This window comes from Schistocerca cancellata, chromosome 2 (genome assembly GCF_023864275.1).
Source record: "Schistocerca cancellata isolate TAMUIC-IGC-003103 chromosome 2, iqSchCanc2.1, whole genome shotgun sequence".
Classification (NCBI taxonomy): domain Eukaryota; kingdom Metazoa; phylum Arthropoda; class Insecta; order Orthoptera; family Acrididae; genus Schistocerca; species Schistocerca cancellata.
In genome coordinates, this window is record NC_064627.1 from 219,035,676 (window position 1) to 219,062,735 (window position 27,060).

Here is a 27,060-nt window from a genome sequence, read left to right on the forward strand (position 1 = left end):
TATGACTCATGCTCTACACACCAAGGTGGTGAGTACAGATTTCCATCATGCTGGATGGTGGGAGCTACTGCTGTTCAAGTACTGGCCCATGTGCATCTTTCTTTCTGTAAACAGAATGTCCCAGCGTGCCATCAGTTTTCTTCTTTATCAGGATGTCGAGGAAAAGTAGGTGTCCATTTTCTTCTGCCTCCATTGTGGTAGCCGCAGAATGACACCTTGACTTGGCTGATAACCCGAGAAAACTTCATCATTGAGATTTCGAGAAAGCTTGCATTCCCATATGTGTTTTTGTATTTGATGATGGTTGTAAGATGAAAGGGAAGTGAAGTATGATATCTGGTCTGATGTGCAATGAAAATCTCAGAAGAAAACACAAAAGGGAGATTAAGCTTATCATCAACATTCAGTAAGGTGATTAAAATTATCAGGATGTATCTTCTCACTTCATAAGTTACTGTGAAAAGGTAGATCCACTCATCAAGCATTGCACCCCTGCCTTGCCTTCTGAGGCTGTTCACATAGAACATAACTATGTACAGGGAGGTCATCTTGTTGGTATATGCATATATCTGCAACCAACTCTAGCATAAATAAATGTAATACCATTTAAATACACAGAAAGACCTGTTATTGTTTGACTTTCAGATCGACAATCCATCAGGGAAGTCAGTCATAACTGTCAAGTATACCTTCTGTGTAACTGTATATGCCTTGTAAGCTTGACAGATAAAATGATAACAAAACAAAAGATATTACTTCATTATTTGTAACATCTCTACCACTTCTGAACAGAGAAATGACCAATGACTCATTTCACATGTCTTTGTTTCTGTAATGAGTTTTAGAAGTAATGTTTGACTATTGTACACACAGTCATAAAGATTCATTGCAAGTAACTATGTTGTGAAAGCTATTAGTAATAAAAATTTTTGTCAGATAAATTAAACCAGTGTAGAAGACCAAGAGTTTTTTTCATATAGCGGGGGACAGCAGGGTCCTCAACTCACATGGCCTTTTGAGTAGAGAAGCACTAAACCTATGAACCGTATAGAGCTGTGAAAGCTGACACATAGTGATATGCTAATTGTGGTTCACTGACAAACTGTTTAATAGTTTGGAATTGTGAAGTGTGAAGTCTACAATCACAGTAGAAATTGGAAATGGTGAAATAAGTATAAAACATTATGACTGCTGGCTTTTCATATTCATGAAGTTATATACTTACCACAAAACTTATGTAGATCGTATAGCTTATCATGTGAGTGTGTTTTTCTTTTAATTTGCTAGTTGTTTTTATCTTCCTGTTTTATTGTTCAGTATCCTCACAATAAATTACTCTAGTTCGTAGTAAACAGAATATAAAAAGAGCTGAACTACTCTATATCCCATCCTCTGTATTATGTGGTAGCTTTATTCCATAAATTACTTTAGCTTATAGTAAATAGCATATAATAAGAGTTGAACAACTCTGTATCTCATCTTCAGTATTATCTAACAATATTATGAGAAGGAAAGTTGCCACACACCATATAGCGGAGATGCGCGTGCGTGCGTGTGTGTGCGTGTGCGTGTGCGTGAATGCGTGTGTGTGTCTGTTGTTGACGAAGGCCTTAATGGCTGAAAGCTTTAATTGTGAGAGCCTTTTTGTTGTGCCTATCTGCAACTCAGCATCTTTGCTACATGGTGAATGGCAACTTTCCTTCTCATAATACTGTTACATTCCATCTTGGATTTTCCATTGTTTGATTTTTGCCTCAGTATTATCTGATAGCTTCATTGCGTCGTCTGCTTTCAAGTTCTTAGTTCTTATATGTTTTGTGTCTTTATCAATTTTTTTCAGTTGTCTTCTCCTTCGATATGCAAGCCAGAATTCTCTTGATGAAAGCTCTCAAAAACATATACCGTACCCAGGAAGCAAGGAGAAGCCACCCTACAGGAACCATAATCACACACAGAGAGCATTTGATGTAATGAACGTTATGAGAAAGTAAGATGAACTATGTTTTCATTTCTGCCGTATTAAGTCTACTTGTGTTATTTTCATGTGAATTTTAATTATTATAATCTTTAAGAAACATAATAGAAAACTTTTTTAATGTCATGTTTCACAGGTATCAGGCAATGAAAGACTGAAATAGTAAAACTTTATCTTGTAAAATTTATTAAGATTTCTCCAATTCAGTAACTCTTTTGATATGCTGAAAATCTTTTTGCACTTCGTATTTCACATAACCGTACAGAGTTAAGTAGCTCGTGTGTTTGTGTGAGGGCGTACACACGCTCGTGTGTGTGTGTGTGTGTGTGTGTGTGTGTGTGTGCGTGCGTGCGTGCGTGCTGTGGGTCAGTCCATGTCAGTTGATAAAAAAGACAATTTCTCATCCACCATCTCAATTTTGAATGAAGCTTGACATACTTGTTTTCCCTTCAGAGATAAATAATCATACAACATTTTAGCATTTTTATTGCACTCTAGTTTTCATTTTATGGCATTTCAAAGTTTGAAGATGCTGACATTTTTAATTCTGATGACAATATGAAACTTGATAAAAATGTCAAAACTTTGAAATGCCATAAAATGAAAGTGGAGGGAGATAAAATGCTGAAATTGTTTATAGTTAATTGTTTGTGTAGGGAAAACAGGTGAGCTATGTTTCATTCAAATTGAGATGGTATGTGAGATGTCTTGGTGTGATTACATAGTATTTCCTGGCATTACGACTGATGATATCTTCTCGGGTATGGAGCCTGATAATGTAAACATCTTGACACAATATTTCAATACTGGTGAGAAACTTGATGATGGAACAACTAAGTTATCTCATCATGTGGACATTGACATATTTTTTATTTAACAATACATGTTTTGAAACTGATGGAGTATCTAGGGGGAGGCCCATTTTCCCATAGTCACCAAAGTTTTAATGGAAGACTATGAAGATATGACTCTCAGAACTTTGTTTTTAAACCCATCTTGTTTTGGAGATACATTGATGATATTTTTATGGTTTGGCCTCATGGGACTGGTACTTTGAATCATTTTTTAGGTCGTGTTAATAGGCACTATTCTAGCATCATAGTTACAATGTAAATTGGAAAGATTAGCAAACTTCTTTTCCTTGATGTTTTGGTTCCCAGAAATGATGATGAGACTTGGGCATAGTGCAAATCAAAAACATATGCGTAATGATTGTTGTCTTCATGCGACCAGTTGTCTTCCACCATACCTATGCATGAGGGTCTTGGGGAGTTCAGTAAATAGAGCATACGCCATTTCTGATCCAGAAAGTTTGATACTGAGATTGAACCATCTTAAAGTTATTTTTAAGCAAAATGGCCATACTGGCTAACAAATACATCATGCTCTTCAGTTCGGACCACCGGTGAAACCATTAGAGGATACTTGTAAATCTGTTGCTTTTTTACCTTTTGCTGGGAGTATATTCTCAATAATTTGAAGCATTTTAAAAAGACGTGACATCAAAAGTGTATTTATGCCACCGGCTAAGATTAGAGGCCATCTTGAATCTGTGAAAGATGGTTTGGGACTGAAGGAAATTGGAGTATTTAAAATTCCTTCTCATTGTGGGATGGATTGTATTGGCCAAGCTACCCGTACTATTCAGAACCAGTATGTTAACACCATTATCACAACTGTTTGTTCCAGCCAGAGAAATTCACGGTGGCAGAGTACTGTCTTAATGAAGAACATAAGATTATGTATAATGAGACGCAAATGATCCCTCCTGCTACCTGCTATTGGCAATGTGTCCTAAAGACACCTATTGAGATTTGATTATTAGATACTATTATTAATAGAGATAAGGGTTACCCTTTAATGAAGATAAGGAATGCAATTTTATCTGATATTAAACCACAAAAGACTGCATTTTGACCAGCGGATTCTTTTAATTAGTGTTCTGCTTGTGATATCTTTTTGTTTATTTCTTCCACTGTTGCGCTCCAAGTTCACTTGCACTTGAGGGCAGCAGTGCTCTTGCTCATGCACATGCAGTAGGCTGGCCGTGGTGTATAAAGGATCTGCCAATTCTGTTGAAAACTCAGTTCCAGCGAGATTGTATATCACTAGATGATAGTGGCCAATTGGTCCATTGAAATATTGTCAAAATGATTACATTATCCTGCTGCATATGTAAGAAAGGTGTCATGAGATGGTTTGGTTCACGTGACATGGAACGGCCCTGGTAAAAAGTGATGGTCATTTACTTGACCTCTGATGACTACGACTTTTATCATGAACTAACTAATGTGTTATAAAACATACCTATTTCATGTGTCGCTTTACTCATTCTGTACCTCTTCTTCCACCTGTGGTCCGCAACGTGTTCTACTACAACAATTGTAGTTAGCATTGGATACTCATGATAACACTTCACAGTGGTGATCACAAAATACAATTCCCTTATGTGACTGAGACATAAAAAGACACGCTAATTGGTTCTGAAGGAATATTTTGACATTTTCTACTGGTTAAACAATAGATTCCCAAAGGTAAAGTGTAATAAATATGTAGATAGAGCACTGTTGCTTCAGAGGCAGTATTTGAAATGGTACAGAAACTCTGTCGGAATAGACACTGAATTATATGTGTAAGCTACAATATGCAACAGACAGCTAACAAATGACAAAAAATGTATAAATATATCCTTCTAATCTACATATGTGTCTAATAACAGGCTGCACAGAGTTTATGTGACACACCAGAGAAACTAACATTGATTTCCTTGTTTTATTGTGTGCAAGACTAGTAATTTGTATCATTTTACAGGCAGAATTTACTTTGTGATGTGACACTGGTAGCTGACAGTGTTGAAATTCATGCACACAAGATGGTTCTTGCAGCTTGTAGCCCATACTTCTATGCTATGTTTAATTCCTTTGAAGAGAGTCGACAGGAACGAATAACACTTCAAGGCGTGGATCCAGCAGCCCTTCAACTACTGGTTGATTATGTATACTGTGCTGAAGTCCATGTCACAGAGGAAAATGTGCAGGTATTATAGCAAATATTTGCTTTGTACTGTACTACATAGGTTTGAAAGGTATTTCACGCCACAGATACTAAGATTAATAATCATCCCTGCCTCCCAACAAACCACTATGGCCACACAAATGCAGATTTATGATTTTCTGTGGTGAAATTTCTGAATCAACTTTTATAACTCCGTATTTTCATACTGAGTCGTGTTTGCAGTAATGACTGGTTACATAAAATGAGGAAGCAGTTGATAGGTTGCTCTGACTTGCCATAGAAAACTTCATTTTATGGATCAGTTAACCTTCACATTTCTGTGACTGGCTATTGAGCAGTGTTTTGTTGAGTTTATATTTGTTCTTGGAAATAAGTCCGATAAGAGTTTTTCATATAACCTTGGTACTAGTGTAGGCTAAGTTTGAAGTAGAAATTGTTGATATACTTGTAAGTACAGTTTTGAAATAATGGAGCTTTATATTCTCCCTTGAAACTCATAAACCACTTGAATCCCCCACTTGAATCCCTGAGCTGCACAGATGATTTACCATTATCTTCCACACAGAATAAACAGGTCCAGGATTGGTAATTGTAAAAATAACACCCTGACAGTATTTGTATATATCTTCCAGTTTATTCTTTCCTGATGCAGTGGATAAATTCAGAATTTTTCACAAACATCGATTCCACTTTTACTGATAAATTCAAATCCAGATCTTCAACATTGCCATTCAGCATGAAATACGTCAATTGTCAGAGCCATAACTGTACTAAGCACACACACACAACTGTTCACTTATGTAGCATCTCAACAATGCATGCTACTTATAGTATTGTTATAATTAATATTTCATGTAGTGTAGAGTGGAGAAAAACCATGTACAAAATTACAGTATAAATCCACTTTCACGTTCCTGGAACTAATGTTTTCCTGTTGTTTGAGATTTTTTACCATTCCAGTCAAATTTCTTATGTCCACAATGTTAATTTGCACCTGATTTTGCATCAACATATTTATAATTTTCCTGCGATTTACACATTATGAAAAATTGTTCATGGGGAAAAAATGATGTTGGCATGATGTTGGACATCCAGTAGTGTTTACAAATATTTCTAGGTTAAGTTTCTTGACACCAGGGCACTCTACTCAGCGGGTTTTAACTGGTAAACATATAGAAGTTGGAGCAATTTGTGCTGTATCTCCCACCACTGCCAAGCTCTACTTGGTGTGGTAGCTGATGGGAGTAACTGGTTCGTGATTTTACGGTATATGATAATTTTTACTCTGTACTGAACAGAAACCAAAACATTGCATTGAAACAAGCATTCAGTTCATAGTGCTGTGGAATGTGGGGAAAAAAACGCAAATTGGCATTCATAAGAAGAAGAACAACACCAAAAATGCAACAGGAGCATAATATGTAAGAAAGTGCCCACGCAACCTGCCACTGATGATGCCTTGCAGAAAATAATGGCGAAACGCGTATGTCACCAAAATTGTGTTTTATTCAGTTGCTGTCAGACGGTCCATAAGTAAAAATTATCAATATACCGTAACATTACACGCAACTGAGGAAGACAGGACTAAAAAAGTTGAAGATGGTTCGTGATTGTTCGATCATCATGACATCTTTGTCAAACCATATTTAGCGTGTTTCAGTGTTTGGCCACTTGTAGTGCTAGTTTACACTGTCATTCACTTAGCATTGCTGAAATGTTTTTACTTTAAACACAGTGGCAGTTGTGTATTTTTTTCATGCTGAGCAGAACGTGTTTCGAGAATTTATTCTCGTTCTCAAGTGCAGTATTTACGTATGTATTTTTTGTTATGGTACACAAACAAACAATGTGAGTGACAGTTTGTGTGCATTTGGTTTTCCACGTAACTGAGAAGGCACAGTACCTGATAACCTCAAAAAGACGACTATAGTGCAAAAGACACAGAATAACACATATTAAAATACCACACAAAATACTTATGTACATATCTGCACTTGACAGTGAGAAAAGATTCTCAAAACACATCGTGCTAAATATGTGCAGTAAAAACATTGATTATGGCATATAAAATTGAGTCTAAATTCCTACTTCCCAAACAATTATCAGTTCCAGTTACATTAGCGATTTTTATTACATAATAACCCTTTATTAGATAATAAACAAGTCCCTGACAAGTCTTTTGATGCCCGTTATGTACACATATCATACATAAAATGCGAAAATGGAAGGGGGTATCCTATACGTAACTCTTACAACTTAAAACATTATTTTCTACATTTTACGTTTTCCCAAAATTTTTGAAGAGTGTAAAAGTGGTGTTTCACCGTATTTATACATTACAATAGTACATTCAGCTTAAAGCATATAAACATTTTGCATAAATAGTTTCACAAAATACAGTGTTTTCCAATGTCTCAATCTTGTGGGATGAACGTTTTTAACAACTAATATTGCAGTGTGTAAGTTTTCATTAAAAATAAATTAATATACCAGATGCCTTCAATAATGGTAACTCCAATCCTAAATGTCCATTGTTTTATACAAACTACACTGTTCCAACTTAGAGTGAAGACTAGTAATTAAAACTTGGTTACATTTCAAACAAATGATTTTTGTCAGTTAATTATTTTGTATTGAGTCTGATTATTACTGTTTGTGACATTTTACAATGATTGGTGCAGGTTGAAAATTAGAAAATGGTCATACGTATATTTTTATGTAGTGAAATGTACATTTTATTTAGAAGTATACTAAAAAGATTTGTTGTGCACTACTGTTTGTAAATACATCATACACTTGATGTTGTTGATCTGAATGCACTTGTAAGCTACTTTTTAAGGCCATTAATTTAGTATCTGAATGTTGTTCTTGTATTAGAAGGAATGAAGGTAAAAACTCGCCTTATAGTTGAGGCTTTGAGTGGTTTACTTGTCCATAGGTAAGATTAAAACTTTGCTAAGTGTTTATGTGTGGTCATACTGTGTGACTGGAACAAATAGTTTCGTTGTGGTTACTGTTCTTAATGTCAGTTGGGAACATTCTCAGGGTGTGTACGCTTGTGACAGCTGGGTTATTCGTGAAAAATCCAGGATTTTTTTAGAATTTTGGGAATTTTTTGTTATGTTAGCTTTCAGTGAAACTTTTGTAATTCTTACTGACAAGAACTGATACTCTAACAAAGAACTGATACTCCAACAACTGATATTCTACTTTAGCCTGCTACCACAGGGTAATACTGCAGCAATAAAACATAAATAAGATAATAACACCAGAATAAAACTTAAGTTGCAAAGAAAATGTGCCGTTTACAACAACGAAACACAGTGCACACTCGAGCATCTGCAAGGTGTGCGAAAGGCTTTAGGACAAAAACTGTGCAATACTTTGTAACAATGGACTGCTTTCAGTGACCGTAACATCACAACTTTTTACATTTCTAACAGGTCATGGGAAAATGTTGCAAATGATTGTTTGAGAAGAGTTACTTCCAACGTAAATTTCCTTTTACACAAGATGTATTATGCAACATGTGAGAAAGTGTGGTGAATTTCTTAAATCACTGAGAGTTTGACTCTCATTCTAAACTTTAAACATTGAGGACCAGCCGCTCAGAAAAATTTTGTGCCCAGAAAACCAGCCATTAATGCCATTATTTAAAATTTTATGGGCATTTGTGTTTGATGTGTTTCGAAGGGTGACGCATGCTAAAAAGGACCAAGCTTCAACATTACTTTTTCATGTTTATTTTAGTTCTTTCATAGATTACAAGTCATACAATAACAATGTCAAAAGGTATAATTATCCTTAAAAATTAAAATAAAATAAAATAAAAATGTGAAATGAGTTCTTGAGTAATTTCATATGTAATTGGCTATTATATGGACGAGCTGAAGTGCTCGACAGAACATGTATTCAGCCAGCTAACCCACCAAATGTTTGGTGCACAGCTTTGAAATTTACAATTGTGCTTGTCAGAAATATTTAGCTGCTGCAATTCCAGAAAAAAATAAAAACAGCAAAAAAAAATTTTAAAGACCAGTATTCTGTGTGATAGCTCAGCTTTTCTTACAGCTGTACTGTTTGTATATTAATTTAAAACTTTAACTTTTCATATTTGTGTTCATGCTACTTAACAGTGCTGTTGCTATTGGCTGATTATATCATGTGTCCTATGCTCTAAATACCTCCTGTCATTGGCTGGCAATATCATGTGGTGAGCTATGATTGGCTGACAAAAGCACAACGCAATCGCGATTTCAGTACTTTGGAAGCTACCATACTGTATTTGGGGAATTCATTTTTATACTTTTGGAATACAAAAATATGCAGTGTACATGTTGCTGCTCCTTGAAGCAGGGTCCTGTTTCCTAAAGTGCCAAGAACTTCTATACTGCTGTATGAAACCTTTACTGTTAAAAGAATTGATAAGTTTTACAGCTCTGATGGAAAGTACAGGGTGATTAAAAAAGAATACCACAACTTTAGGAATTTAAAACTCTGCAACGACAAAAGGCAGAGCTAAGCACTATCTGTCGGAGAATTAAGGGAGCTGTAAAGTTTCATTTAGTTCTACATTTGTTCGCTTGAGGCGCTGTTGACTAGGCGTCAGCATCAGTTGATGCTAAGATGGCGACCGCTCAACAGAAAGCTTTTTGTGTTATTGAGTACGGCAGAAGTGAATCGAACGAAGTATGGTGTTAAACCTCCTGATAGGTGGTGTATTAAACGTTGGTATAAACAGTTTACAGAGAATGGGTATTTGTGCAAAGGGAAAAGTTCTGGACGGCCGAGAACGAGTGATGAAAATGTAGCACGCATCCAGCAAGCATTTGTTTGCAGCCCAGGAAAATCGACTCGCAGAGCTAGCAGAGAGCTGCAAATTCCACAATCAACTGTATGGAGAGTCCTACGAAAAAGGTTAGTTATGAAACCTTATCGTCTGAAATTGTTCAAGCACTGCCTGCAGCTGATAAGATTAAAAGAATCGATTTCTGTGATTTTATCCTTGCTCAAATGGAAACAGATGAATCTTTCATTTCAAAGATTGTGTTTAGTGATGAAGCAACTTTCCACACTAACGGGAAAGTCAACCGTCACAATGTCTGTATATGGGGCACTGAGAATCCGCGGGAAACAACTCAGTATGAACGTGACTCGCCTAAGGTGAACGTTTTCTGTGCCATTTCAGCCAATAAAGTTTTTGGTCCCTTTTTCTTCGAAGGTGCTACTGTAACTGGACTACAGTATCTGGAGATGTTAGAGAATTGGCTGTTCCCTCAGCTCGAACAAGAAGCACAACAATTCATATTTCAGCAGGATGGAGCGCTACCACATTGGCACTTACCTGTCCGTAACTACCTGAACGTCAACTACCCGAGGCGATGGATCGGCCGCCAGGCAGCCTGTGACAGAGCACTCCATCACTGGCCTCCAAGAAGCCCTGATCTTACCCCCTGCGATTTTTTCTTATGGGGGTATGTTAAGGATATGGTGTTTCGGCCACCTCTCCCAGCCACTATTGATGATTTGAAACGAGAAATAACAGCAGCTATCCAAACTGTTACGCCTGATATGCTACAGAGAGTGTGGAACGAGTTGGAGTATCGGATTGATATTGCTCGAGTGTCTGGAGGGGGCCATATTGAACATCTCTGAACTTGTTTTTGAGTGAAAAAAAAACCTTTTTAAATACTCTTTGTAATGATGTATAACAGAAGGTTATATTATGTTTCTTTCATTAAATACACATTTTTAAAGTTGTGGTATTCTTTTTGAATCACCCTGTATATTGTCATTTAACATGGAAAAAATGTACTTTCACCTGCGGTATAGTGTATTTTCACATTCGAAAAAGTGTATTTTTAACCAGGAAAAAGCCAGGAATTTGTTTTTCTTGTCTGCATATACATTCAGTTTTTCTGTATTATCACTGAAATTTAGCTACACTCAGCAACTGTATCTCTTCACAACTAATAAAGGAACTGATACTACAGTGTGCTCCACTTACTTACTCACAGCTAGTCAAACATATTGTTGAACTTTTAATACGGTCTTTATTTGTGTAGTGCAGATTCTGTTTTGCTATTAGACTGTCATTAAAGCATTAAGTAAAGCAGTGTATCTCCTTGTATCTTCCTTTTATGTATTATTTTAATATTTGTAAGTGTGGTATATTATTTGAATTGTGAAGGTTGGTTGTTACTATTAGCAAATGATTACAGGTTTTACTGCCAGCAGCAAATTTACTTCAGCTGACATATGTGCGAGATGCTTGCTGTGACTTCTTGCAAGCTCAACTTCATCCAACCAACTGCTTGGGAATCAGAGCTTTCGCTGACCTCCATGGCTGTCTGGAGTTACTAAGCCATGCTGAAACATATATTGAGCAACACTTTCCGTAAGTTAAATAAAAAATACTGTAACTTATTTTACATGGTGAGTTAGAAGTGACTTGGAAATCATCCAGGGAAAGCCATCTTAGTTGTGTATAGGGGGCTGCAAAATGACAGCCCACCGCACCTCTTAGCGTAAAAGGGAATGCAACATGTGATCCCCCCCCCCCCCTCCCCCCCCCCCCCACACACACACACACCCAGCCCCTTTAGCAGCATCTGCAAGCGGATTCTGTTCCCCAGATATGAGTGGCTGACAGTAAGTGCAGGAGGCAGTGGGATACCATTGTATAAACCTACCCAAAAGATAGCTATGATGAAGGAAACACTAAAGGGACTTGCGTTACTGATCAGGAATTTCTGAACCCAGAATTTAACTGGGGAAATAACACAAGATGTATCAAGCAAGATCTTACTGGTTGCAAGTCAGCCTAGAATAATACCATTCCTAGAATAGCCAGACCTCTTCAAGAGTGAGTAAGCTGAAGAACTAAAGAAGGAAACAAAGAAAAGTTAAATTAGTGTGCTTGAAGTGGGAGGCAATTATAATTTCTGTTCTAGCAGAGATGAAGCAGCAAGAAGGAATGGTGTTGCAGTACTAATGTTGTACATGCTAAATTAGTCTGTAAAGCAATACACACATTATGACATCTGTGACAGATATAATTATTGAATGCCAGTCGTAAATCAGCTGGTGTTTATTATTCAAACATAATTTCCAGCTTCAAGCCATGGTGCTAGAATGTTTACATATTAACAGTCTTCTGGAGATAACTATATAAAATGGCAATGTAGTGGCTGCGGTTGACTTCAGTGCTGCGACGGTTCTTATAAAGAAAATAAACCTGGGGAAATTTGGTGTGACAGATCGGGATTTCTCAGGTGAAGATATCAGTTCGAGTGTGATCAACATCAGATGGTAATTATGAACACAATCTTCAAAGTTCCAAAAAGTAGACAGCTTCTTTGGATCTTACCATATAGATTCCAGATTGACAAAATATTATCGAGGCAACATTACGGAAAGCAGTTCCAGTCATGCCACAGTTAGTCAGGCCAATCTGTGAAGAGTAATCATTTTCTAGCTGCAGATAAGGCGGAATCAAGTGCAAGAAAAGCAGAAAACCAGTTTGGACTTAAGAGAGGGCATATGATTTGATGAAATCAAAGAAAACTTGTAGACAGAAGGAAAACCCTAGAGACTGGAATGATGATAATGCCTTAGACCAAAACCATCCAAAGTATGGAATAATAAAGTTTGCAGGTTAGATCATAGAGATGAGATAGCTGTAGCCAAGAAAACTGCATATAAAAGAAACTAGACCTTACTATAACCAGAAAGAAACTTAGAAATGGTAATAATGTAGAAAACTATAAGAGACAAAAATTTGTAGTATTAGCGACTGTACAGAAGCAAAGGAAAAGTAGTCCATTTATATAGTGGAGAAAATTGAATTGGTGCAGCATATGTTAAAGTACAATCAAACAAGAGCAGGGCTAAGATCCGAAAAGAACAAAGATGGAAATACAGGGTGTCCCACGTAACTCTGCCATATCATATATTTCCATAGCGAAACAAAATGTGAAAAATGCAATTGGCCTGGGATCTACATTTGTCAGGGGCTTTATACAATGGGCAGGAATGTACAATCTGTAAAAGTAAACCAACATCACTTTCAAAGCAAAGTTACATATGTTTTTTTTTCTACATAAGTGAAAACCAGAGGCACAATTAGTGACGGCACACTTGTTTTCATTGTTCTAAACCTCATACCTTTTGAAATATGTAGATTTAAAAGGAGGCAATGCTGCCACAGTTTCTGCCATAATGTACAGAACAAGGATTACTGTGACTAGAAACAAAGTACTGCCCTTTTTATACCTACTTGTGTCCGGAGACGCAGTTGGAACATATCCAAGCCTGTCCAGCACGTCCTGACCTACTGCCGAGGCAGCTAACCTTGGTGAACGCGGAGCTGTGGCATCACTTAGTGGGTATCCCGGAATTGCTGGAGTAGACTCCAGCGAAGAGGAAGAGTGGTGGGGGCCTACCAAGGCCACCGGTTCATCTTGCGCAACAGAGGATGACTAATTAACTGTTGAAAGACACCCTGGCAGTTTGTGCAGGCACATGACCCTGCTTGCATTTGAGAATGGTGAAAGTGTTTTGCTTGTGCTCGTTCTCGTTGCATCACCTTCTGAACTATGTTTTTTTTGTTTCTTCTCTTTGGATATGTAGTACAACACCATCCTGTGAAATACAGTACTTCATACAGCCTTTGAATCTTTTAAATCTCCAGTGAATGCAGTTCTCATAATTTTCTTTTTTGCAATAACTGTCAGCCTAACCATTTTACTCTATAATATTGGATGCCTCCTTAATCACGAGGCAATTTTCTAGGATGGCCTTCGGCTGTGCGTCTGAGGTATGACTTTTGAGGTTTTTACTTACAGAGGCTCTAATGTGTACACCACAGAGATTGGTACCGACCCTGCCTAAAATCGTAATAACTATTAGCACATCTTACACCATCAGGCATAAACACACATTCTTGGTAGGCTTCTCTAAATTGTGATAACAACTGCTCCAAATTAGGTTTGTAATACCACAACTCCTCCAATACAAAACAGCTACTGATGCATTTATTTTGTTTCCATAAAATGTCCTTGCAAGTTTGTCAATTCGAGCGTCGCGACTTGCATAATGTCATTACATCGGAAACTGTGGAATTGTTTCAATTATTTAAAGTCTAAGTGTTCCAGAAGATACAAGATTCAGAGCAGTGAAACTAATTGTGCCATCACTAAAGTTTTTATTTCTGTAGAAAAAATGTAACTTTGTGATGAAAGTTATGTTTGTGTACATTTATGAATTGTGCATTTCTACTCATTGTGTGAGCCCCTGACATAGGTGCATCCCTGGTCAATTGAATTTTTCACATTTTGATTCATTTTGGAAATATATGAGGTGACAAAGTTAGGTGGTACACCCTGTATATTGACAGATAATGAAGAAACATGAGAGTCACTTGGAAGAACAGGTAGAAAATCAGTTTAATGATAAAGAAATCACAGATGAAAATGATAAGTGTTGTAGGAAATCTCAGAGGTTGATGAATTGGGACTCCACTATCACTGAAAATTAAATTGAATAAGCAGTGTAGGTTATCACACACCAGTGAAATTCCTAAAAATAATAAGACTAAAAAAAATTTCATGGAAGGTGAAAAACTCCGTGTTAATATAAATGTAGACTGCAAAGAAAAAGCCAAAAATTCATAGACGCTTCTGTACATATAAAGGAAATATCAGTTGTTACATGCATATCTGAAAGTACAGACACTGTTGACAACCCACAGCTGTAAGAAATATTTTCAAAATTAATTCAGCGACTGTGAACTCCTTGTCATCGGCTGTGTTAGGATAGTTCTACTACCCGGTAATGACATAAAATCTATGTCAGATCGGACTGAAACCCAGATTTCTAGCTTTATCATGGGCATTTGCTTTAACCCTTTGGCTACCCATGCACGCTATCTGGACTGACCCAAACTTTCACGTCGCATTCTACATCCTTATACTGTAATCCACTAAATTTATCACATAATGCTCACAATATTACTTGGATTCCCACAACGGGGAAGAATGGAGGCCAGTGTTGTTACCGCCATGTGCCCATCAAGGCTTGTAATGCTTACGTGCATGTTTGAAAGAATGGAGGGTCGCGACTGCTGACAATAATTAGGAAATCCAGATTTGAGTCCCGATCCAGCAAAAATTTTTGTATGTCACTATTGGATAGTATGAAATACAGCTGATATCGAGGGATTCACAGTCAGCAGATTAATTTCACAAATTATCGGTTCACCTCTCAATCGACAAAAGAACTAGTAAAGTCTTTTTGTGACATGGGTGATATTGGAGAGGGAACTGGAAGACCTTGGTAATTTTTATAGATTTTCAAAAGAAAATTGGCAACGGAAATTGAAAACTAACATTTTATTCTGTCAAGAAAGTGGGAGTCAGCTGGAAAGATAGTTTAATCTGGAAACTGTGTAGGAAGAAGTGCACATTAATAAGTATTACTGGCAGTGAAAGAACACTTAAATAATAATAATAAAAAAAAAGAGGCGGACAATGCTACCCCCTTTCAGTATCCTTTTCTTTGTGTCTTGAAGAAGGGAGCAATGTCTTCAAAGAGAGGGAAAGGAAATTAAAATATATTAAGAAATAGCCTATGCAAACAGATTGACAGTGGTATTGCTTTAGTGGCAGAGTCATGAAAGAATGTGAACAGAATGACAAAAATATTGCTGGTTACATTAAAAACATATAAATTAAATATAGATTTTATCGAAACCTTTATTTGATTGAGATCAAAATGTAGAAAACAATGATCACTGTTTTCTACATTGCAATCTGGGTCAAATAATGATCATAACCATTTTCTACATTGCAGTCTTGGCCAATGAAAGGTTTTGATGAAATCTACAACTTTTCAAGGTTACAGATCACTGTCTCCATGCTGACTATGTCAGGTAATTTCTATTTAAATTAAAGGTAAACACTAATAAAAACAAAATAGCTGTTAGCAGTATGCAAGAGTTGTCAGCAAATCACTGCAAACATAGCACTCGCACTTGCACAGGTAAATAGGTTTGCTATTTAAGGTGCATCACTTCTAAAGATTACAGAAGCACTCCAGAAATTAGCCCACTGCAAATATGCATTTCAGGTTACCAAGTCTCATATCAAGCAAATAGATGAACATCAAGACAAGGAACATGTTCACTAAGCATTTTGTCTGGAGTGTGCTGGTGTATGGAAGTGAGAACTGGACAGTGAGTTTTATAAAAATATCGGCAGCCAGAAACATTAGAAATCTAAATATGAAGGGTTCACTGGAATGGAGAAAAAGTCAAAAACATCCTAAAAGAAATAAATGAAGAAGGGCAACTTCTCAGGGACATTATTACAAGAAAGACAAATTGTGATAATGTAATTTTAAGCACTGTTCTCAAGCGTGCAAAAAATAATAATGAATATGTCAACATGTTTCTAACCTAGAGATAATTTGTACGTATACTGAGCATGGGTCAGTAAGTATCTACACTCAATTTCTATAATTTTTTACAACAAGAGTCTACAATTTTTATTGATACCATTTTTCAACATAGGCTCCCTCCTTTTTAATGCTTTTGCTCCACCATTGCACAAGCTATTTGATACCCTCTGCAGAAAAAAAAAGTCTTCGGTTATGCAGCTTCCTTCACTTGTTGATCAGAGCTGAATTGACGACCTCTTAAAGCAACTTTAAGTGGACCAAACAGATGGCGCAAAAACATTGATAAAACATGTTTGGGGATTAAACTAAACAAAAAATTTTGTTCTTACAAGGCGCGGAACCACTTCAATTTCCCCTTCGATTCATCTTGTTTCATTAGACAGAAGCTATGTATTCCATATTATGTGCCATAAAAGTAACATTGTTATATTTTCTAACATTTCTTGATATGGTAAGTACAAATAAATTCTTGTAGATAAGTTTCACAGTAGAGCTGTTAATAAATGCCTGAAACACATGATAACAAAATGGATTGAGATGGATCATACAGTATGGCCAGGATATCACAGAGGTGGAAAGTTGACAGGACACTATTGTGGGTGGTGTGAGGAGCATATTGGATAATGACAGGTTTCATTTGAGAACTGACTTAATTGTTTCTCATCTTATTGAGGCCAGCTAAATTCTTCTTGTTCAGTGTTCTGGGAGGGAGATTTTACTGTGAAAGTCCTGATAAATTTCATTTCTCATTTTGCCAGTGGAAAGAAACTGTGATTCCTGATTTTGTTACTTTCTTTTCATTCATGTGTAACTTTACTTTTGGATAGTAGAACATGTTTGTATCTCTTTTCAATCCTAGTTTAATTTTAGTGACCATTTTGCCATAGATGTGTCTAGTGTGTGATAATCTGCATCCTCATATGCATTGCTTCAGTAGGGAAGTAAGTGTTACATTAGTAGCCGAATAGATTATCTATGCACTGTCTGCATGGATATTTGAACTATTCTACTGGTAGTTGCCACATCAGTAGGAATAATGTTACAACACGGAGGGCTTACTCCTATACCTACGGTAAAAATTCCACTGCCTGTTTGGAATTGTGTCACTAATAGCGAATGAAATGCATGTTGTAAACTGTGTTATGCTTCGAGGTCCTAAGTGCTACAGACACACCATCTACCACATGGTTCTGTAAAGTTTAATAGTTCAGGTTTGATTGGCCCTGCTTTTCATGGGTCTGAGCTACTGCACTGATTTCATGCCTATCTTGCAAGGCATGGAGGAGAACTTTTGTGTAATGAAGGTAGGAGAGAGGTTCTGGTGAAAATCGAGCTGTGAGGGAGGGTGAGTCGAGCATGTATAAGTGAAGCAGTAAGAACATTACAAATGAACAGCAGGGTTCTTGATCTGCACTCAGTTTTAATCCATATTTGTCTGCCATGGTTTTTAAAGCTGAAATACAAACATAAATTATGTATGTTTTCTGTTATTGTGAAAATAATTTATGCTTATTTCCTTCATTTTGAAAGAGAGAGAGATTGCCTAAGAAACATAATTGTTATATTTGTTTCAGTGAAGTAGTAGAGTGTGAAGAATTTCTAACTCTTTCTCCTCAGCAAGTGGCAAAACTGATTTGCAGCGACAGACTTACAGTTCCTTCAGAAGAAAAGGTTTGTGTCGGTTGTATATTCATACTATAATGAAATACTGTTTGCATGCCTAGTCAGCAATTGTTTCTTGAGTTATAGTACATTTATGATTATGAGGTTTATATTAAGTTGAAGTTCAGCATTAAGTACTGTGGTATATGATGTTGTAGATAAGTACAATTAAGTAAAGAGAAAATATTTCATGAGATTTAAAGGGTAAGAAAATGCATATGTTTCCCATAGAATTGCAGTTTTTACTTCTTTAGGTGTTTGTACACTATCTCTGTGAGACGACCTGAGGAAATAAATTAGAGGATGTGGGATCAGAGTAGTGTGATGGGTAATGAATAAAAGTTTCTGGAAATATTTGTTGCATCAATCCCTTAATATACTTCCTGTGCTCATTGAGACACCATGCTGTTGGAACCATGCAACCAACTTGGCACAAGGTGGTGATTCTTCTGGAGAACCTGAAATTCGTAAGGAATTAAATTTTACCTGGAATAACCAGGGAAATCTCAAACTATTCCAGTTAGTAAAATCTGAGGGGATTCTGCAGTTTTAACCTAACATTGAAATTGAATTGCATTGATTTTTGTAAATGACATATTTTAAAATACTTTATATTTCAGAGTGTGTTAATTATATGAATATCATTCCATAGTTATTGATGTTCAGAAAAACACTTGAAGTACTGCTCATGCTGCCCCCCCCCCCCCCCTCCATTAACTAAGGTTAAACACTAATCCCTCCTCAAAACAGAATGGCTCAGTGACATTAATATTAGCCACAACAGATAATATATGCACTGTGATTGTAAGTTTCCATAGCAGCATGGCAGCATAATATGTGCATACAGTTCTCTGTGGATGTCATTACATGATTTATTACATTGGACCAATTTTTTGATGTGTTCACATGCCATCAAAGACTGTTCTTCTAAACATTTGCACCTGTGACATAATGAAATACGGTGGAGCAAAGTCACTGCAAAATAGCTCTTGTGATGACAAAATCTTCATTTTCCTAAAATAATATAGCTTAGGCCAAACACACAATGATTACTGCACCAATTGGAACTAAAAACTGGTAATTTCTACATATTTACAACTGCTAGTGCGTGAATTGTGACAATGGCAAGCCCTAGAATTATTCTTACTACAGCCTGAATAATTATCTGATGATGTTTTACAGTTGAGGACCTGTAGGAGCAAATACTAAAATAATTTTGTACTCGTTCGTAATGTACAATATATATGAAGTAAAAATCTCTGGATATTGAATTGCACACCAGCTTGTTTAATTTGCCCAATTTATATAAGTGTAAGAAGTAACTCTGTGGATATCATTATGTTGTTAAACCCTTTCAAACCCTCTGGCTACAATTATGTACATTAACTTTTATGGCATCTTAGTTGCTACAAAAGTATTTTTTTCCAAATGCAAATCTGAGGTTCACATTTGTGAATGTTCAGCCTTTTCATCGTGAACATGTGCTGCCAACTGTTGGGCATCACTGTGAAAGTATTAGCAAGTCAGTGTAGCAGTGCATAGTAGCTCATGATTACCAGAACACATGGATGTGGTTGGTTTGCTATATTCCACTGTATAATTGAATATTGTTATTGTTATTTTGCATGGTAGTTAATGAATAATGATCATTTTGCTATTTATTGCAGTAGAGAATATTTTGTAATTAGTTATCGTAGTCCATATGAAGAAGCCTAGTGTACAAAGTACATTTTCAAAACAGGTGCATAATTTTGTATAAACCTTGTGTCTAAAACTATTAAAAAGTCACCTAAGAGCATTACCACGTAAAGAAAAATTTTCCTTCTCTAAAAAAAAATTCGAATCTGAAAGGGTTAAGATGATAAACTTACAATATACTTCCATGCTTATTGAACAAAATACAATGTAATTTATGTGATGATGCATTTATACTGTGGTATATCTTTGACAGCCACATACCGTTACACAAGAATATGAACAGTAGTATTTGAACTAATTCAGATGGGTATGGTCTTCACTGCAAACATACTCACACCACAGCAAATTCACCCTCAGCCTGATAGTTTGAACACAGCTATATCTGCGGATAGCCCGATATCGGTGTGCACTTCGGAGTTCTGTAAGAAACGGAGGACCAGAGGAAGCCACAAGATGGAAGAGCCGCCTACGGAAGAGTAATCCAAGCTAATGGAAGGCAAATGAACTGCAACAGACAGACTGCAGCCAATACAACAGGCAAGGACAATCAACCTAGACAAAAGTGAGGTGCCACGCGAAGCCGTCTCCATGACAATGAGACAAGGTCAAGAGCAGTAGAGAGACAAATCTGAGGTGTGACCAAAATGAATAAGTGGGTACAAGCAAGTGAGTTATCAAGCAGTCCTAGTACAGCAAAGGTGGATCCAAAAGTATCAAGTACGAGCACTGACCTGAATGGCTGTGTGTTTGGTGCCTGCCTCTATACTGGCAACACGGGCCATTACTGGCTGCTGTATTCATGTGGCAAGATCGTGGCACTCTCGTTGCGTGGTCAGAGTGCACACTAAGTCCGTCTCCTCTGGCGGGCATTTGACCTCTGTGGCATCCAATACCAGAAACACCACAGTGCTGTGTTAGGCATTTTCCTGTTGGAGCCGGTAAACGCATGTCTTCCTATGACCTTTGAACAGATGCTGCCAGCCAGTTACATAGATCCTGCAGTTTAAAATTGACAGCAAACCATGATGCAACTTAATATTTTTAGTTTAACAGTTGTCAGAGATGAAAGAAGTGCTAATTTATGGAGAAAAATATAAGGTCAACGGGGAACTGAATTCTTGGGCTTCAGAGCTATAGTCTGAAACTTATCCACTTCACAATTAAATCACTCTTATTTACTATTAGAACTAATAGGAGGAAGTGCTGAAAAGTAATGCCTCCAAATTTTTCCTGTGAGAACGCTTAGAGCTTTTTAAATAAAACAAATGTTATTAACATTCTGCATACATCTTGGATATTCGGGAATCCAGCCGGATGTTCGCGTCGTTAACGGATAGTAACAGTCAGGAGATAGAGTACCCAACATCTCAGACCGGGTCTGACACACCTCAGATGATAACCACATCCTTTGAGGACGGCCAGAACGGGCGCCAACGGCAGTCGGAACATCTTCGACTGGAGGGGTCCGTTGAAGCCGAGTTTGGCGGGCGCGGACCACAGATGGAACACTTGACCCGACGCGGACTGATTAGGGAATGCCCAGCTCCTCCCAGGCATAAATACTGGACTCGATCAACCCAAGGACCAGTCTCAGGTAGCACCTGAAGAAGACAGTGAGGCACGTTGTTGAAATATCGTGCGAGAACGACGCGAACATCCGGCTGGATTCCCGAATATCCAAGATGTCAACAGATCACTGGGAAAGCATGAAGAATAACATTCTGCATGTTTATTCTTCATGTGTACATATTTGCAGCCCTCTGCCACTGGAGGGCTCTGAATTGCAGTGTTAACATTGCTGTGTGTAACGTAACTATGTCTGTGTGGCAGAAACAGCATGCTGTAATCTAGTTTCAAATTCAGGGAGTTCATCCACACGTGGAGCACCCACTCCTTCAGCATGGCAATGCCAGACCACACACGGATGCTGCAATGTCTGCAACAATTCAACACCTTGGGTTCAGCGTTGTTGATCATCCTCCTTCACTCCTGACTTTGCCCCATCCGATTTTCCTCTGTTCCCAAAACTCAAAGAAAACATTGCAGGACTTCATTTTGATAGTGATGAAGTGGTGTAAGCAGAGGTGAGGTTATGCCTCCATCAACAAAGTCAGCCATTCTACAGCGATGGTCTTAACAAACTGGTCTCTCGTTTGGAGAAATGTGTTTGTTGCCAGGATGATTATTTTGAGAAATAAATACACTCCTGGAAATGGAAAAAAGAACACATTGACACCGGTGTGTCAGACCCACCATACTTGCTCCGGACACTGCGAGAGGGCTGTACAAGCAATGATCACACGCACGGCACAGCGGACACACCAGGAACCGCGGTGTTGGCCGTCGAATGGCGCTAGCTGCGCAGCATTTGTGCACCGCCGCCGTCAGTGTCAGCCAGTTTGCCGTGGCATACGGAGCTCCATTGCAGTCTTTAACACTGATAGCATGCCGCGACAGCGTGGACGTGAACCGTATGTGCAGTTGACGGACTTTGAGCGAGGGTGTATAGTGGGCATGCGGGAGGCCGGGTGGATGTACCGCCGAATTGCTCAACACGTGGAGCGTGAGGTCTCCACAGTACATCGATGTTGTCGCCAGTGGTTGGCGGAAGGTGCACGTGCCCGTCGACCTGAGACCGGACCGCAGCGACGCACGGATGCACGCCAAGACCATAGGATCCTACGCAGTCCCGTAGGGGACCGCACCGCCACTTCCCAGCAAATTAGGGACACTGTTGCTCCTGGGGTATCGGCGAGGACCATTCGCAACCGTCTCCATGAAGCTGGTCTACGGTCCCGCACACCATTAGGCCGTCTTCCGCTCACGCCCCAACATCGTGCAGCCCGCCTCCAGTGGTGTCCGACAGGCGTGAATGGAGGGACGAATGGAGACGTGTCGTCTTCAGCGATGAGAGTCGCTTCTGCCTTGGTGCCAATGATGGTCGTATGCGTGTTTGGCGCCCTGCAGGTGAGCGCCACAATCAGGACTGCATACGACTGAGGCACACAGGGCCAACACCCGGCATCATGGTGTGGGGAGCGATCTCCTACACTGGCCGTACACCACTGGCGATCGTCGAGGGGACACTGAATAGTGCACGGTACATCCAAACCGTCATCGAACCCATCGTTCTACCATTCCTAGACCGGCAAGGGAACTTGCTGTTCCAACAGGACAATGCACGTCCGCATGTATCCCATGCCACCCAACGTGCTCTAGAAGGTGTAAGTCAACTACCCTGGCCAGCAAGATCTCCGGATCTGTCCCCCATTGAGCATCCGGATCTGTCCCCCATTGAGCATGTTTGGGACTGGATGAAGCGTCGTCTCACGCGGTCTGCACGTCCAGCACGAACGCTGGTCCAACTGAGGCGCCAGGTGGAAATGGCATGGCAAGCCGTTCCACAGGACTACATCCAGCATCTCTACAATCGTCTCCATGGGAGAATAGCAGCCTGCATTGCTGCGAAAGGTGGATATACACTGTACTAGTGCCGACATTGTGCATGCTCTGTTGCCTGTGTCTATGTGCCTGTGGTTCTGTCAGTGTGATCATGTGATGTATCTGCCCCCAGGAATGTGTCAATAAAGTTTCCCCTTCCTGGGACAATGAATTCACGGTGTTCTTATTTCAATTTCCAGGAGTGTATGTAGACATGAAGAATGAAGATCTAAAATGTTAATAACATTTGTTTTATTTAGAAAGCTTTTAAGTTTTTTCACATAAAAAATTCTAAGACATTACTTTTCAGCACGCCCTTGTATTTGTGTTACAAAAGTTCAGTTTGTAATGGGATTGGAAGAGCACTATGGCCTGGACCAAAAACTATGGGATAGGGCAGTTTGAAAAAAGTGACTGGAAGGGATCAAGTTGTGAAGTAAGAGGGAATGGGAGACAACAGCACAGCAGTCTTGCTTGGGTATCTTGTTTCATGCTCTGAAATAGGACCCCATTCAAAATCCTCTCTACTCTTCCCTGGCACTATTGATATTCTGTTGTTTAGTGATATCTTCCATGCAATGCTTTCTGATGTGAATGATACCCTATAGTCACATGCAAACTGCCCCCACTCACTGTCCTGCACTTACTGCTTTTTTGTGACATCTATGTTTTTTAAAAACTATATTGCAATCTCTTTCTGACTTCACATAGGAGCCGTATCAGCTGCCCCACCAAAATCAAAGGCAACTGCCAAAACATGTCCTTTCATCTACATCGACATCATTAATTTGAAAATCGCACTTACCTTTGCATGTTAGAGCGTACAAGTCACTACTTTCAAACTATCTTTTTCCTCTTTCACTCTCAAATAGTATGAAAGAAAAAAGAATGCCCAAATCATTATGTGGAATCTCTTGATTTCTCTTATGTTGTTGCAATGGTCATTGCCCCCTGTGTGAAAAGGAGGCAACAATATATTTTGACATTCAGAGGAAAACGTTTGTGACTGAAATTTTGTGAAAATATTTAGCTACAGTGCAAAATGCCTTTGTTTTAATTATGGTCATCCCAACATTCTTATCACATATTGACATTCTCTCCCCTCTTTTATAATAAAATAAAGTAAAATTAATTGCTCTTCTTCAAACTTTTTCAGGGTCCTCTGACAACTGTAATAGGTAAGGATCCCTTATTGCACAACTGTGCTCCAGATAATGACAGAGAGGCATAATATAAGTAGTTTCTTACAGGGGAATCTCCACATCACACCCCCCTCAGATTTAGTGGTAAGATGGCTCAGTGAATAGCCCATTGAAAACTGAACACAGATCGAGCATGAAAACAGGAAGAAGGTGTACTGAACTTTGAAAAAAGAAGCAAAATAGAAATAGTATATGGTCTAAGCTCAAGAAGACGTGCAACATTGAGCGAGTTTGGGTGTCCATGGCATCGTGGTTATGTGATCATGGTTTTGGACTGTGATGGGGGAGTGGGGGAGACCTGTGTTCAAATCTCACTTGTGCTCCCCCCCGCTCCCCCCCCCCCTCATTGAGGTGTCTGTTTGTTGTTTTCATATTTGTGTATGTTGTGATGTAACATCCGTTTGCACAGTGAGGTGTAAGGAAGGGACTTTCAGACGTACGTACCTCCTATTTATTCTCCACAAGTACCACATGTTATGACTCTTGTACTCTGTTTCATAAGTTTTGATTCTTGAATGCCTTAGTTGTTGTTTTCATTTCTGTGAGGTCTATGCTGCATCTCACGTGCTTTCACTATTCATCATGTTTACTTGTGACGGTAATATATTCGTATCAGATGATACATATTCTATAAGCAATATATAGTCTGACAGTTGCCAAGACTACGAGAGAGAATGTCAGAGACGAGATGGAAAATCCGTAATTCTTTTTTTTGTGGGGGGGGGGGGAGGGGGGGGTGGGGGAGGGAAGGGGGGATATGGGACACAAGAGAGATTTGAACACAGTTTGCACTCCAACACTGTGACCACACAACCATGATAGTGTGGTTCTTGCAATTCGCTTGATGCTGCACATCTTGAGCTTGGATCGTTCACTGTTTCTCTTTTGCTTTTTCTTCATAGTTTGGTACATCTTCTTCCTCTTTTCTTTCCTTACTGTGCTATCTACAATTCAACTAACATCTCGAGTGCTGCCCTCCTCATATTTTGTTGCAACTTTCATCTAGTGCTTATTCTTTCATGGATTCTGACAGTTTATCCCTCCTATGCTCTGCAATACCTTTTTATTTGCTAAAAACTTGGACACTCTAGTGTACTCCTGGTGGCTCATGCTAGATCTTCCCATTGGGCAGCATGGACCACCAGGGGCTCATACTAGCTCTCCTCAGAGAAGGTGTACCCCAGGTGGCTCAAGCTCAGCTGTGCCAATAATGCTACCTGCAATACAATAACGTGTGCTGTATTATCTATCAGCCAAGTGCAATGGACAACTCTGAATACAATTTTGTGTGACCCTTCAACGACAGAGCTTTTTGAACAAATAAGATATCACATAATTGTGATCAATTTGGTGTAAAATTATTTTATGTGATCTCTTATTGTTTTAAAAATAAAAGTCCAATATATTAAAATAGTAGCTCAGGGCATTTGAATACAACCTCTCCTCCATTGCGTGAAACAAAATTCACAGTGCCAACATAAATGTGTTAATGTTGTTGTTTTTCACCCATTTTCTTTATTCACTGTCACTTAGCCACATAGTTTTTATAATTCTGTTTCCCCCTTCTTCCCCTCCCCTCCCTTCCCCTTTCCCTACTTATCACCACAATTTTGGTTATTTCATACTCTTCTTTTATCACTTCCTTCCATCTTGTATTCTGCCTCTTGTTTCCTCTGCCTCAATTTATTCACTTCCTTTTCTTTCTGTAGTGTGTGGTTTATTGAATATGTTGTACAATTTAGTTCGTTTTCACTAGTTTAGTATGTAATTTCTTCTCTTGATCATTTACTGAGAGAGTTGGCACAGTATTCTAGGCACTGATAGTTCAAACCCCATTCCAGCCACCCACATTTAAGTTTTCTGTGGTTCTGAAGTAAATTAAAGCATTTTTTTAATAAAAAGCCACTGCCAATTTGGAGCCCAACCTCATCCAAATCTGGTTTCTGTTACATCTTCAATGACCTTGTGAATAAGGCAGTCAACTCTGATATCATTGACATGGATGACCCAACTTTTACACCCTAAAACTATGTTCATTATCATCATCATCTAATATTCTTTGCTTTGCTCTTGCTCCTTTAACTGTGCTTATATTTTACCTCATAGGATAACCAGCATCTCTTTTCCACAATCCAGCAGTTACTCCTTGTGTGCATTTTCTTTCCCAGTTTAGCCTGTCTCGTAATAGTTCCCCAAATTACTCGCTGTCAAGGTTTTGTTGTCACACTATCTTGGCCACCTCATTTAAAAAGTTGAGACTTCATGTAGGTTTAACACCGTTGCTTCTTTATCTGTTGCATCACTGAGTGAATTTCAGGTATAAAAAATCCAGTATTTGTATTTGTGTTATTGATGTCTGTTAATTACACATAGTCTTATATTCTCCATTTTTCCATGTGATATTTTATAAAGAGTTCAACATAATACTTCTTTTGCAGGTGTTTGAATGTGTAGTGGCATGGGTACACCATGATCTTGAGTCAAGGCGTGCACATTTGGCAGAATTAATGGAACATGTGCGTCTTCCACTCTTGTCACAGGAGTACCTGGTTCAAAGAGTTGAAGAGGAACCTCTGCTGAAAGCAAATCTTCAGTGTCAGTAAATTCTAC

The 27,060-nt window shown here is 38.5% G+C and overlaps 1 protein-coding gene across 5 annotated transcripts in view; it reads left to right on the top strand.

Annotated features, from left to right (window-relative positions):
- The window catches only part of LOC126161545 (ring canal kelch homolog), a 163,166-nt gene that overhangs the window by 18,443 nt on the left and 117,663 nt on the right, over window positions 1-27,060 (top strand). For all 5 annotated transcript variants that reach the window (XM_049917473.1, XM_049917474.1, XM_049917475.1 and 2 more), the window contains 5 exons: window positions 1,841-1,987; window positions 4,787-5,012; window positions 11,212-11,387; window positions 18,022-18,118; window positions 26,889-27,045. In XM_049917473.1, the coding sequence (XP_049773430.1) occupies window positions 1,841-1,987; window positions 4,787-5,012; window positions 11,212-11,387; window positions 18,022-18,118; window positions 26,889-27,045 (803 nt within the window). The remainder of the gene's footprint in view (window positions 1-1,840; window positions 1,988-4,786; window positions 5,013-11,211; window positions 11,388-18,021; window positions 18,119-26,888; window positions 27,046-27,060) is intronic.